General features: G+C 39.6%; 1 protein-coding gene across 5 annotated transcripts in view; it reads right to left on the reverse strand.

Moving 5' to 3' along the window:
• The window catches only part of Atf1 (activating transcription factor 1), a 64,443-nt gene that overhangs the window by 40,792 nt on the left and 8,426 nt on the right, over positions 1–15,225 (reverse strand). For 3 of the 5 annotated variants that reach the window (XM_010623683.3, XM_010623684.3, XM_010623685.3), the window contains one exon: positions 1,492–1,611. The exons of the other annotated variants lie outside the window; for them this stretch is intronic. In XM_010623683.3, the coding sequence (XP_010621985.1) occupies positions 1,492–1,611 (120 nt within the window). The remainder of the gene's footprint in view (positions 1–1,491; positions 1,612–15,225) is intronic. 5 annotated transcript variants of the gene reach the window in all.

A 15,225-nucleotide genomic window follows, 5' to 3' on the forward strand; every position in this document is an offset into this window, starting at 1 on the left:
TCGTTTTTGAGACTGAGGCTCACTATGTAGCCTAGATTGGTCTTGAACTTGCAAATTTCTTGCCTTGGCCTCTTGAGTGCTATAGACATGCATTGCCCAGCTTCAACACTCCATTAAAAAAAAAAAAAAAATCCAGGCTGGGGCTTTAGCTCAGCAGTTCCGCTGCTTGCTTCACAAGCGCAAGGTCCTGATTTCAATCCCTGGTACCCTCCCCCCAAAATTCAACCATGCTTTTAAAAGGAATATAAATCAGTTTATTAGTAAGTTACTTATTACATTACTAAGTTATTAATTACATTATTACTATTTACAAAAAAACTTAGACTGTTTAGACTTTGTCATCAAATTCCCAGAGACTTGTTTTACATTTTATTATCTTTCCCAAAAACGAGTTCTAATTTTGATAGAAAAGCACTAGTCACAACATAATAACAAAGAACTAGTATGATTTTTTTAAAAGAAAGATGTCATTCTATTTTTCTTCAAGTATCATTTCTAATCTAAACCATTGGCGATTTTCACAGCTTGCCCCTAAATTTACTCAAAGGTCTCTCACTGAAAGTAAACTCAAGTAAGAAAGTAATTCCTAAACTAAAGGATTACTTATAATTAAGACCACATATTTCTGTTAAAGCCAACAGCAGCAAAAAAAAAAAAATTCTCAAAAATCCACGCAGCCATCACCTTTCATGTAAGAATACCAAATGATACATGCTAGAGTTGACAGCATTGTCAGTCACTACCTATGCTGGAAAAGATGAAGTACTATATTCCTCTCTTCTTCCCAGATAGCTGCTTCTGAAAGTGAGAGACAACCAAAGGCATTCTGGGACTCACAGGAACCAAAGATAAAATGGGAAGAAAGCAAAAGAAAAGAAAAGAAAGCCAAGGTGGCCCTATTTCTTTAAGGTGGTCAGTTGTTAATATGAAGGCAGACAGGTACAAGTAAGAAATGTCCTAGGCTGGGGATTTAACTCAGTAGTAGTACATCTGCCTGCCTTACAAGCACAAGGATCCAAGTTCGATCCCCAGTACCAAAGAAAAGAAAGAAAGAAAAAAAGAAATGTCCTTTACTGTGAGAGAACTCTGATTTAACCTCCATAAAGCATAAGAAAGATGGTTATTTCTTTTGCTAATACTTTCAAACCATTACCCTTGCTTCAGAATTCCCTTCATGAAAGATACCATGGGGATGAAAGGATTCTTCCCCTGAAGAAAGTTTTGTTCCTTAAATTCTAAGAGTAACTTCTCAAACTCTGTTGTAATTTCACTGGTTATTACATACATGTAATCAGAAATTCTAACACTTTTCATGTAGTCTCACTGAATCTCTAAGACAACTTTGTTAGCTTGGTTTTTACACTTGATCTTAGCCAAAAGGCCGAGAAGCGATAGCTTGGTTTTTAATACCGTAACTATAGCAACTATTGTGTCTGACCACTTAGGGTATAAAAGTCCCCACTCTCAACAACTATCTTTTAATATCTGTACCGTGTGCACGTGAGGTGGGTGAATTACAGAAGACTGAGCTGTCTGGATGACCCCCTGAACCTGTATTTGCTCTCCAGGAAGAGGCACAACTGTCACTGGCGCAGATCCTCTTAATGATATCTAAGAACAAATAAAAATTCAATTAACAAAATATATATTGTACCTATGTGCATAAGGCAGCTAACACTGGAAAACATTTCAAAACTGATTATATTTAATCACATCTATTAACCAAATGTTATTTCCCTCCATGCTTAAGACTGAACTAAGGGGTTTAGAATACAAACCAATTATAACAAATATAAGAGCTATGAAAGACAAAAAATACTGTATTATGCGGGACAGAGAAAGGACATTAAGTTAGCAGGTCTTTTTTTTTTTTGTTTTTTTTTTTTTGTTTTTTGAGAGACAGGTTCTCACTATATAGTTGAGACTGACCTAGAACTCACTGTGTAGCCCAGGCTGGTCTCGAACTCGCAGCGATCCTTCTGCCTCAGCCTCCCAAGTGCTGGGATTACAGGCATGAGCCACCATGCCTGGCAAGTTAGCTGGTCTTGAAGGCTAAATGACTGCATACGGGTGTCTGTGGGCAGGGAAGGTTAGCAGGAATGGAAGGCAATTCAGGCAGAAGAACTGACTATGTAAAAACATGGAGGTTCCTTAGAATATTCTGAAAAGATCTGGGGGAAACCAACCAAGAAATCAAGAGTCAGAATGAGAGAAATGCCATTAGGCAAGCATCATGAGAAAAAAAATTTTTTTTTCAAGTAACTAATTGAAATATAAAAATCAGAACTTTTTCTTTTCCTTTCTTTCTTTCTTTTTTCTTTTTTTCTTTTTTTTTTTTTTTGGTACTGGGGATTGAACACAGGACCTTGCACTTTTGAGGCAGGCGGTGGCACCACTGAGCTAAATCCCCCACCCAAAATTTCTGAGAGAACCTGATAGGGATTCATGGTACTACCAGAACAACACGCTAAACTATGAAAAGCCTACCTATCGTATTACAAGGCTCACCTCACAGGCTCAATCTGTTCCAAGCAGCTTCCTTAAGTAGTTCATTAAACAGAGACCTTGCCTTCCTCAGAATGCCCTGGCTTACACATTCCTCTTGGACTTAAATCACAAAATAAAATCCCAGCCTGCTTTTCAGGCCCAGAAAGTTATCCTCTTCACTGTTCCACTTTTCTTGCTTGGCACTAGGTCCCAAGAACAGTCTTCCAAAAAAAAAGGAAGAAAGAAAGAAGAGTCTTCCCTTCACTGGAAGTTATTTTCCTCTTCCCCAGACCAGATAAAACTCCAGTCTCATCATTCCCCAAACTCCCTAAACTATCCAGGGTCATGAAAATTTATATACAACATTTTACCCATGTACTGAGAACTGAAAACTTAGCATAAAGAACCCATCCAGCCCTCACCCCTAACCTGAAAGAGACTTGGCTTCTATCAGCTCAATGCCATGCCTCTAGATGATCCCAATTCCTTTAAAGTGCATGAAAAAGCTCACCAACACCAAAAGTACATTGTACTGTCTGTTACTTGAAGTTGTAAATCTTTTTCTGTCATGTGATATAAATTTTCTACAACACAAAAATGTCCTTCTCAATGACGTGGGCTCATCTGCTTGAAACAGGGTTCCTGTCTCCCCCACCTCTGTAGGACTCTGGAAGCCTAATTTAGATAAGCTCCACTTAGTAAACACTGATGGCTTATCAAACTGCCAAATGACCCTCACCTAATATCTTCAGTACTTTTCTTTTAGTGCATCCCAACGTTTAAACAGCTCTCCACCTTTTGTCTCAGTAGACCTCAGTTTATACTAAAAGTATCCCTTCCTATGCTGCAGTCGTCTGAATATAATCCATCTCTAACAAATGTCTAGTTACCCAGAGATCCAGAAACTGAAGAAACAGAATTTACAAATCTTGGGTCCATCATATATATAGTTACCATTACATTTATCCGAAACCACTCAATTAACAGGGAAGAGTTTGTGATGGGATTAACTTATAATTCTAAAAGATTACAGCCATTATCGTTCCCTAAGGGCTTCTGGCAAGCCACGCAACCCAGTGCAAACTGTGGGCTTAGCAGGAGGAAAGTGAAAAAGAGTCATCAGATTTTGTTTTAGTTCATAGTTGCCCCTTATTAACACTGTTCTTTTAGGCTCACAAAATGCACACTATTCAGTATTCAGCCCAGAAAGGTCCTATCCCCATTCTCTCTTGGGGGGTGGAGGGGTCCACACTATGTAGTTCAGGCTGGCCTCGAACTTGCAGCCATCCCTCTGCCTCAGCCTTGCAAGTGCGCTACCACACCTGGCCCTACCCCTACTCTTAAACCTGACAATCTAATTCTAAAAGAGACTACAAGAAGCTGATCCTGGTTGGTAGTGCAGCTCAAGGTAGAAAGTTTGCTTAGTATGTGTAAGACCTAAATCTGACCCCCTACCACTAGGAAAGAGAACAGCAGCAGCTGCTGGTACGTAACAAAATTTTCTGCAATGATGAAAATGTTCTCTATAGGCACTTTTTTAAAAAAAATTATTTTATTTTTAGTTTTTGGTACCAGGGATCGAACTCAGGCCCTTGTGCTTGCGAGGCAGGCGGAAGAACCATGGAGCCAAATCCCCAGTTCTATAGGCACTTTCTAATGTGGCAACTACATGTTAATATCAAGCACTTGAAATATAGTTAGTGTGACTAAAAGACTGATTTATTTTATTTAACTTTTAATTTAACTTAAAACTGAAATATCTACTTGTAGCTAGTGGCTACCATTCTGAGCAGCAGTTCCTGACACTGAGAGCTGTGAAACCAACTAGTATACAGCATTATGATAAGAGGTAGAAAGAAAAGGATTTTTAAGAGCTGCTCTAGATAAACTGAAGGACTAAAAGGCCCCTGCTTTCCTGATATTATCCAAGGCAGAACTCAGTCTCAATCATTCTCCCTAGTGACCCATTATGTTTAGATAAGGAAATGTCCCCCAGAGGCCAAGGGCTTGGATGCCAGCTGATAAGCTTCTGGGAACCAGCTGAATCAGAAGGGACTTTAATTATCAATGGACTCCTAGCTCAATGCAGTTAGCAGGAAGAGGCACCTAAATGGAGGGGGCGGGTCACAGGCGTGCCCTGGGTACTGTGTTGTCTCCTTCCTGGCCCCTTTCCCCTGGGGCACCGTCTCTCCCTTTCTCCCTCCCTCCCTCCCTCCCTCTCTGCCTCCTTGCTGCCATGACATGAGGTTCCTTCTGCCACAGTAGTATCTCTGCCTTGCCACAGGCCTAAGAACAATGCAGCCACCTGACCTTGGGCTGAAACCTCTCAAACTACGAGCCAATATAAACTGTTTTATACTAAAAGTATCCCTTCCTATGCTGCAGTCGTCTGAATTTTTTTTTTTCTTTTTGGTACCAGGCATCGAACTCAGAACTTGCACTTGCAAGGCAGTTGGCAGAACCACTGAGTTAAATTCCTGGAACTTCTCAGCTATTTTTACAGGTAGGTGATATAGGTCAGTAAATAGGAGGGCAAGGAGTTAACAGAGTGGCATGAGAAAGAAGCCTCTACTTACTTAGGCAGAGTCTGAATCCAAACTTGACGACCTCTAGAAAGGCCATGGGCACTGGAGTAAGACAGGTTTGGGCCAATGTTCAGCAAAAGGGACTCTGTAGCCCTTATGACACTTAGCAAATTACTTACCTTCTCAACACCTCAGTTTCCTCCTCTGTAAAAAGAACTCATACTGGGCCGGGGATTTAGCTCAGAAGTGCTGAGTCTGCCTTGCAAGTTCAAGGTCCTGAGTTCAATCCCCAGTACCACACACACACACACAAAAAACCTCATACTATCTTTTTCACAACATTATAACATAAAGCAAAAGCAAAATAGCTAGAAGGTGAGGAAAAGGAGTCTACATACTGTATGTTTCTTATTTGGACCCTGGTTGGACAATTTTTTTAAAAATGTACTAGCCAGGCATGGTGGCGCAAACCTGTAATCCCAGCACTTGGGAGGCTGAGACAGGAGGATCACTGTGAGTTCGAGACCAGCCTGGGCTACATAGTGAGTTCCAGGGCAGTCTCAACTACATAGAGAGACCCTGTCTCAAAAAAATAAATAAATAAAAATAAATTTGTAAATAAATAAAAGTACTGGAGGAAGGAGCCTCAGCTGTCGCTCAGTGCTTGAACATTTGCCTACCACGCATGCATGAACCCTGCCCTGGGTTCACTCCCCAGGATGGAAGAAAAACAAAAGTGTATGTATGAATATAATCTAAAGAAAAATTTAGCGCAAGGACCTGAGTTCAATCCCCAGTACTTAAAAAAAATAAAAAAATAAATAAGAACAAGAAAAACTTAAACAATGAGGGGTTACTTAATGATACTAAGGAACTTTTTTTAAGGTGTGATAGTACAGTTGTGGTTATGTTCTTTAAAGGAGTCATTATGAGACACACAATGAAATACTAAAGACTAAAATGATGACATCCAGAACTTGCTTCACAATGCAGCTGCCAGGGGTCCGGGGATATAAGACACAAGTTATGGTAGTAAATGCTGACACTGGGTGATGGGAACCATGACAGTTTAATCCAATAATCTCTACTTGGAGATAGTTGAAAATTTCCATGAAAATGTTTGGGACACTACACAGCACAATAGTAAACACATAAGTTGGTCTTGTCTGACTCCAGAGTCCAGTGTTCTTTTTTTCCCAGATAACTTATGTACCCTGGTGCTAATGAAGAAGTTTTTACCATCTCTCATTCTATATGTTCTCAATTTGCCACCACATATCAAGTTGATCTGCTTTGTCTTTTCATTTTATAGAAAAAGAGAGCAGGCTGCTTTCATATTATTAGAAATAATGATGTGTTATTATTTCAGTATCAATTGTGGCAAACAAACCTGCAGTATCTTATCTGTTCAGTGTTTCGGTTTGTTTGCAGGCCTGGACCTTCACATCAAACTGCATTCCCAGCCCTTTCTATATTTATTTTGGGAAAGGGTCTTGCTAAATTTCCCAGGCTGGGATTGAACTTGCAACCTTCCTGCCTCAGCCTCCTAGTGCTGAGGTTACAGGTGTGCACCACCATGCCCACTTTGCTCAGTTCTTTTCTTTCTTTCTTTATTTTCTGGTACCAGGCATCGAACTCGGGTCCTCGCGCTTGTGAGGCAGGCGGCAGCAGCACTGAGCTAAATCCCCAGCCCTTTGCTCAGTTCTTAGTGGAGTAAAGTCATTAAGTCAAAATATAATATAAAGGAAAAGGGCCGGGGATTTAGCTCAGTGGTGCCACTGCCTGTCTCACAAGTGCCAGGGCCTGAGTTCGATTCCTGGTACACAAATAAATAAAATAAAAGTTTAAAAAAATAAATAAAGGAAAAATATAATGAATGTTTTCACATCCTTTATTTAATTAGTTAATACTTTTTTGGGGGGCACTGCTGGGGACTGAACTCAGTACCTTGCATATACTAGGTAAGTGCTATAACACTGATCTACATCCCCCACCTAGTTCATTATTTAACTTCAATTTCACGGGTATGAATTTTTTTCCACAGATAAGCTGTGCTGTACTTGCCCCAAAGTGTCAAAGGATTCAAATGATCCTTGGACAATCCAGATTTACACATGGTAAACAATGACTAGAGATTTCAAACTTGGGCGTAGGGGTACAATCAGTAATACAACATACCATATCCTGAATAAACTTTAACAAACAGACTAATTGTAACCATCTAGAGCATGTTTTCTAGTTATAATGGGATCAAATTAGAAATCAGTAACAGAAAGATATCACATATCAAGTATCTTAAGCACAGTAAAACTAAATTACACACTCCTTATTAACCCATCAGTGAAAGAGTAAGTCGCAAAAGAAATTTAGAATAGACATAGAATTGAATTAAAATGCGTATGTTGAAATGCAACAAAGCACTATGCTGGGAGGGCCATTTTAAACAGCATAATTTCCTATAGCACAAAATGCAAAACATGTGCACTAATTAGGTCACAAAGAAGACAACTGTTTACAGTATGAACCAGAGGGCCTGATCCTCACCTCTGATAATATTCACCTCTCAGTCATCTCATCCAATCCCCTAACTTCCATGGCACCTCCATTAAATACTGTCCCATGGTTCTTGGATGCTCTGCTGTTTGTTTTTCATTTAGGTATTTCTACTGGCCTGTCTTCAGGTTCAGTGATTCCGTGTTCCGCTCCCAAGATTACTAACAATAGCACTATCTCATTTGCATTATTGCTTTTATTTCTACCATTTCCATGACTTTTTCATATAGTTTCCAGCTTTCTGATGAAATTCTTCATCTGTTTATGCATGCTGTCTACCTTTTCCACTAATAACATATTCTTCATTGTTATTTTTTCTCATTGAGTTTATTGGTACATTTTAGGTTATACAGTACAGTCTCTTGTACCTATACATGACAGGCCTTGGTTCTCATTTCTCCCCCTTACCCCTGCCCTCCCTTCACTCCCTCCTCCCTTCCCTATTTACAAATACTTTATTTCCATTTTTTTCATTTTCTCATGTTTTTCCTCATTGTTATTTTAAATTCACTATCCAAGAGCTTCAACAGCTGGCTAATACTGAGTATGGTTCTGGGACAGGAGATTAGGGAGTGGCATAGCTGGATGGGAATACCCTAGAATATATGCGCAGTACAGTTCCCAAGGTCCTAATCCTAGACTTCTTGCAAGAAATGGAGCAGGTTTCCCATAGGATGGCCTAGATCTAATGTCACCCTTCAGCGTGGGTGATACAAAAAGAATGGTCCACACTGAGTTTTTGCCACTATATTCTCCTGCATGGTGGCCCACCCTCATGCTGTAGGATGTACTTCTTTTCCTTTTACTTGGGCCAAACTTGCACTACAGAGCCAGTTTCTTTTCCTACCTTTAATAAAACTTTGCTACCATTTGTGCTTGTCTTGACTCATTAATTGCTCAAAAATGGGGGAAGCCTCATACCTTTAATCCCAGTACTCTGAGGGGCTGAGACAGGAGGAGCTAAGTTCTGGCCCTACTTAGGTAATATTATCAAGACACTGTCTCAAAATTAAAAAATAATGGTTGGGGAGGTAGCTCAGTGAGAAGATCCTGGGTTCAATCCCCAATTCCACAAAAAAAATTTTTTTAAATAGGGCCAGGGATTTAGCTCACTGGTTCTGCTGCTTGCCTCACCAGCACAAGAACCCAAGTTCGATTCCCAGTACCAAAAAATTTAAAAATTACAAAATAAGGAATATGGGGCCGGGGATTTAGCTCAGTGGTTCTGGTGCCTGCCTTGCAAGTGCAAGGACCTTAACTCGATTCCCCATACCAAAAAAATAAAAAAATTTAAAAAAGAATATGCCCAAGATAATGGGATGCTCTTCTCTTGGTTGGCTGGGCATGGTAGCGCATAACTGTGATCCCAGCACTCAGGAGGCTGAGACAAAAAGATTGCTGTGAGTTCAAGGCCAGCCTGGGCTACATAGTGAGCTCAAGACCAGCCTAACCTACACAGCAACACCCTGTCTTAAAAAATAAATCAATAAATACATAAATGAGTAAGTAAAAAGGGATGGGATGTCATTCCCTTTGATTATGTTACATACAATAGATAGGATCATATCTTGTAAGTGGATCTCTCTCTCTCTCTCTCTCTCTCTCTCTCTCTCTCGCTGGACTTATAGAAGTCGAGCTGTACATTGTATGCAGAGGGCCACACGCCAAGGAACTGCAAGCAGCCTCTCTAGGATGTAAGACTAGCATTCTGCCAACAGCCAACAAACTGAAGCTTTCAGTCCTAAAGCCATAATAAAATGAATTCTGCCAAAAACCCAAGTTTGGAATCTTCTCTAGCCTGACCTCCAGGTAACAACCCAGCCCTAACCAACACCTTGATGGCAGCTTGGTGAAAGCCTGAAACAGAGAACTTGGCTAAATTATGCTGCCCCACAGAAAATGTGATACATTAAATGTGGATTGCAGGCCAGGGATTTAGCTCAGTGGCACTGTGCCTGCCTCACGAACGCAAGATCCTGAGTTAAATCCCTGGTATCAAAAAAAAAAAAAGTGGATTGTTTTAAGTCTTTAAATTTGAGGTACTTAGTTCTATAACCCAGAAAACTATTAGAATCACAAACTCCATATGACTAAAAACCAAATTCCGGGATTTAGCTCAGTGGCACTGCACCTGACTTGCAAGTGCAATGTCCTGAGTTCGATCCCTAGTACAAAAAAAACCCCACAAAACCCCATGTCCTTGACTGCCAACATCACCCTAAAAAGAAAAAAACGCTCTAGTGTGACCCTTCTCAACAAACAGCAACTCCATTTTTATAGTTACGCAAGCCAAAAATTGTGGAGTCAATGTTGACTCTTTTCTTAGAAGAAATCTAAAACTCCACATCTAATCCAAAAGCAAACACTATTTGCTTTAGAAGCAATGTACAAGCATAACCTATTTTACTACTACCAATGACACTATTAACTCTCAAGCATGTCACTGTAACAATTTTTGCTTTAATGCCACTAAGCACAGTATTTCTTTTGAAATATCAGTCAGATAATTTTTTTTTTTTTTGGTACCAGGGATTGAACTCAGGACCTCTCAATTATAAGGCAGGCTGTGGAACCACGGAGCTAAATCCCTGGCCAGTCAGATAATATTTTACTTATTTATTTTTTGGTACTGGGGATCAAACTCAGGACCTTGCACTTGCAAGGCAGGTGGCAGCCTGATTTAGCTGAGCTAAATCCCTGCTCCAGTTAGATAATATTTTTACCCAAAACGCTCATGGGTCCCCAGGTTAAAACATGAAAATGTTAGTAGTATATAAACCATAGCATCTGGCACTCTTCCTTTCTAGCCAACCCTCTCTGCCTCAAATGGTCCCGGTTACCTTGATGTTCCTTGACCAAACACTCTCAAGAGTTTTGCAATTGTCAGTCCATGTAACTGCAGAGGTATTTTTTCACATAGGACTTTCTTACCACTTCATATTTAAAAAGGCACATGCAATCTCAGCACTCTGGGAGGCTGAGACAGGATCACAAGCTCAAATCAAATCTAGCAACTTAGCAAGACCTGTCTCAAAATTTAAACAAACAAACAAAAAAAAACAACTTTTTTTTGGTACTGGGGATTGAACTTGGGACCTTGTGCTTGCGAGGCAGGTGGCAGAAGCAATGAGCTAAATCCCTGGCCCTACAAAACTTTTTAAAGTGCTGGAGATGTAGCTAAGTACAAAGGCCCTAGGTTCAATCCTCAGTACCTCCCCTCAAAAAAGACAAGTCCCTTTGTCCCCACATAAAACACTCTATCCTTCCCCTCCTACCCTACAAGTCTTCACACCACACCAACTGATAATCTGTTTTGTTGCCTGACTCCCAGTGGAGAGCAAACAGTTATTGCAAAATTCATTATATTATTTACATCCTTTTCCAATGACAGCAGTCACTGAAGCTGTCACTGAGCCTGAGGCTGTGACAGAGGCCATGAATGAACAAGACTGGTAAGTGGAGAGAGCCCATGCAGGGCCTGTGCAGAGTGTGTGTAAGTATGTATGTAGGAGTTGCTCCTTGATATGATAAGCACTTACAAGACCCTGTGTGAAGTAATGTAATACCCTTGACCATCTGTAATAGATAGATAAGCCCGAATCAGTGCCACACAGCCCTAGAATTTAGTATAAAGGAGAGAGCGCAGAAGACCAGTTCATCGCACTCAGTGACCCAGAGACTTGGTGGCCACTGGCCGTTAGTGATCTTGTACTAGGTCACAGCCAAGACTCTGCTCCAGGACATCGGAGAGCACCAGCCCGGAGTGCACCCCCGGAGACGTGGATGCTGGCCACAGCCAACGATGACCCACAAATCACCTTACAGGAGAAGAAAGTCATGCTCCTAGGATCTGTGCAGGTACAGGGAGTGGCAACTGACGGGCGGTAGTTAGGAGAAGTGTGTTGTGTGATTAAAGCATCTAAAAAGGCTACCGGTGCCTATTATTACTACCCTTGCTCCCTGCTCGCGACACTCCCCAAATTAGAATGAATTCCATGAAAGCTAAAAGTTTTGTTCACAGCTCTCCCACTAGATTATACTGAATTAATGTTTGTTTTTTTTTTTTTGTACCGGGGATTGAACTCGGGTCCTTGGGTTTGCAAGGCAGGCCACTGAACAGCTGAGCTAAATCCCTGGCCCTTGAATTAATGTTAAATAGTGTGTCCTTACATAGAATTTAGTCTAATGTAGTTGAGTCATAAGAATTTTGATGCAAACTAACAATTTTTAAAAATCATAAATGTTTTCACGAAAACATAGGAAAAAAATCATACCTGATTGAAATAACTGAAATATAAGCCCAGGATTGTAGCTCAGCAGTGCCCCATCTGCCTGGCAAACATAAGGTCCTGAGTTCAACCACCAGAATGGGGGGCCTCTGGGGTGGGGTGGGGATATATATAAATTGAATTAAAATATTTCCGAAAAACTTTTTTTTTTTCCCCAGGGCTGAGGATCAAGACCAGGGAGGGCCGTGTATATCTTGTACATGCTAGGCACAAGTGTTCTGTCACTAAACTACATTCCCATCCCTTCTTTTAAGAAGGGTCTTGGTAAATTGTCCAGTCTCACCTCAAACTTACTATATAATGCCTCAGCATCCCAAATGCTAGAATTACCAACATTTACATCACACCTGGCTCCTTTTGCACTTTTAAAAATCATTGAGAAGGCTGGATTTAGCTCAGTGGCACCACACCTGCCTCACAAGTGCAGGGTCCTGAGTTCAATCCCCAGTACTGGAAAAAAAAAAAAATCACTAAGGACCTGTCAAAAAGCTTTTATGGGCTACATATATTGATTCTTTTATTTAAAACAAAGCAAAATATTTTTTAATTTTTTTTTCTTTTTATTGAGTTTATTGGTACAATCTAGGTATATACAAAATATTTTAAAAATACCTAACAGTTCATTTTATTTTATCTATTTATTATTTAACAGAGACAGGGCACTAGGCCAGGCAAGAAATTAAACAGAAGAGGAAAGAAGAGAGCCAACAGGAAAATAACACTACATGAATAAGTTACACCTATCAGTTATAGCCATCAATGTTTTTTGGGGAGTACCAGGGATTGAACTTGGGTCCTTGCACTTGCGAGGCAGGCAGCAGCACCACTGAGCTAAATTCCCAGCCCTATAGCCATCAATGTTAATGGATTCATTTCACCAATCAACAGAAAGAGACTGGCAGAATGGATGAAGAAGCAAGATCCAACATTACACTGCATACAAGAAACATTTAATTCAAACAGAAATTCACAGACTAAAAGTCAAAGGATGGAAAACAATATTCCAGGCAACAAGAGCTCAGAAAAAAGCTATTCTATTTGGAGACAAAGTGGATTTCAAGCCAAGACTAATTACGAGAAACAAAGGTCACTACATTCTTATAAAGGGAACAATCCCAGAAGAGGAAGTAAGAATCAAAAATATACATACACCAAATACCAGTGCACCCAACTATGTAAAAGAAGATTAACAGACATGAAAAATCAACTAAGTACTATTACAGTTGTAATGGGGGACCTTAATACCTCACAGTCACAAATAGTCAACTAGGCAAAAAATCAACAATGAAATATTAGAACTGAACCAAACTTTTGAATAAATGGACTTAGTAGATGTTTACAGTGTTCCACCCCACAACATCAGAATACACACTCTTCTCAGCTGCACACAGGACTTTCTCCAAAACAGACCACATACTAACTTATAGAACATGCACAAGTCTACAGCTATACCACCCTGAACGCACCTGATCTCTTCTGATCTCGGAAGCTAAGCAGGGTTAGGACTGGTCAGTACTTGGATGGGAGAACATGCACAGTTTGTAATAGCTAAATCTTGGAAGCAGCCCAAGTACCCATCAACTGATGAATGGATAAAGATATGATTTTTTTACTATAACAGAGTACTATTCAGCCGTAAAGAAGGATGAGCTCTAAACATTTATAGTTAAAGGGATACACCTTGAGACCATATTCTTTTTTTTTGGTACCAGGGATCAAACTCAGGACCTTGTGCTTACAAGGCAGGTGTGGCAGCACTGAGTTAAGTCTCCATATGGTCTTGAGACCATACTCTTAAGTAAAATAAATCAGATACACAAATTTAAATACCACACTGTTTCTCTGGCGTGAGAAATAGAACTAAAATGTACCATAGATTTTGAGAAATAGGAATAAAATGTTCAAATGTAAAGAAGAACAAGGGAGGGAGGAGGAAGAAAGGAAGAAAGGACAAGAAAAAAGGGAAACTAAAAGGAAAAAATGGAAACAAAGATTTTGTACATAGGGAGGGAAGAAGGACTTGAGGGGAGGAGGGGAATGGAAAAAAAAAAAGAGGCTGGTTGTATCATACACTGATGCGAATTCCCTATGATGAGGGTTATCATTATGCAGGTTTAAAATGTATCCATAAATGTTTTGCTATTTAAAATCAATCAAACAAACTAACAAAATAGAGATGGGTCTCCATATGTAGTTGAGGCTGATCTTAAATTCCCTATGTAGTGCCTCGAACTCAGTGATCCTCCTGCTTCAGCTTCCTGAATGCCTGAATAACAGGCTGAACTAGGCCATACCCAGCCTACCAGTTCATTTTAAAATATACTCATTACATGTTAATAGTTCCATTAATATTTTTTTTTTCACAAAATTGTGAGAGAAATGGCACTGTTTTATTTATCTCTTTAATGTCTATACTGAATAGGAAACAGCAGAATTCTCTCCTGATACTATGATAAATATACTGTTTTGGTTGAAGTGTATGAAAAAAATCTAATTTCATACTAATCTGTAGTTAGCAAAAGTGAGAGAGTTTCAACAGCTGTTTCAGTAACTGTACATAACTGCTGAAATATTACAAAACTCAAGTTGTAATTTCCTAAGGGTTATCCCCATGCACAACCTGGACTGTGTATATTCTTTAATACGAAAATCTACTGGTCTAGTGTCAGTTGTGGTGCATTCACAAAGCCAACCCGGGCTACACAAAGACTTCAAGGCCAGACTATATTACACTGTAAGATCCTGTCTCAAACAAAACAAAACATAACCAATTATTGGGCTGTCTTGCACTGTTGCTCTTGCACCCATGCATACTTTTTTATAAAGACAGTTTTGTAACCAAAATTCTGTCAGTATTGGGAAAATGTTTTGCACACTTCTCATTTTCTTTTCTTTCTTTCTTATTTGTTTATTTTTTAAGACAGGGTCTTGCTATGTAGTCCAGGCTGACCTTAAATTCTCTATGTAGCCCAATTCACAGCAATCCTCCTGCCTCAGCCTCTTGAGTGCTGGGATTACAGGCCTGTGCCATCACATCCAGTCCTACAATTCTGTGAAAATTCAAATCTTATCAATATCAACAAATATTGTCAGTCATTTTCCTTGAAGTGGGTTAGGTGGACAGGTTACACAGTTTTTAAGGAAAAAAAAATGCATCTACATACTGCAATATGTATCCCTATCAATTTAGTTAAATTCTCTAAGGAATGAATATGCCTGATTCCAAGTTTAGCAAAATCATTTCCAATATATTCACAATAAATCTGTTCAAATAAAGACGGTTGACTTCTTGAAATTATGAATTTGTTTCAATCCCCGGCCCTCAAGTTAGAATTTTTATTTTTTTTTTTTTTTTTTTTTTTTTGTTACTG

The sequence above is a fragment of the Fukomys damarensis genome, unplaced genomic scaffold (genome assembly GCF_012274545.1).
Source record: "Fukomys damarensis isolate Sample0158 unplaced genomic scaffold, DMR_v1.0_HiC HiC_scaffold_15, whole genome shotgun sequence".
NCBI classification, from domain to species: Eukaryota; Metazoa; Chordata; class Mammalia; order Rodentia; family Bathyergidae; genus Fukomys; species Fukomys damarensis.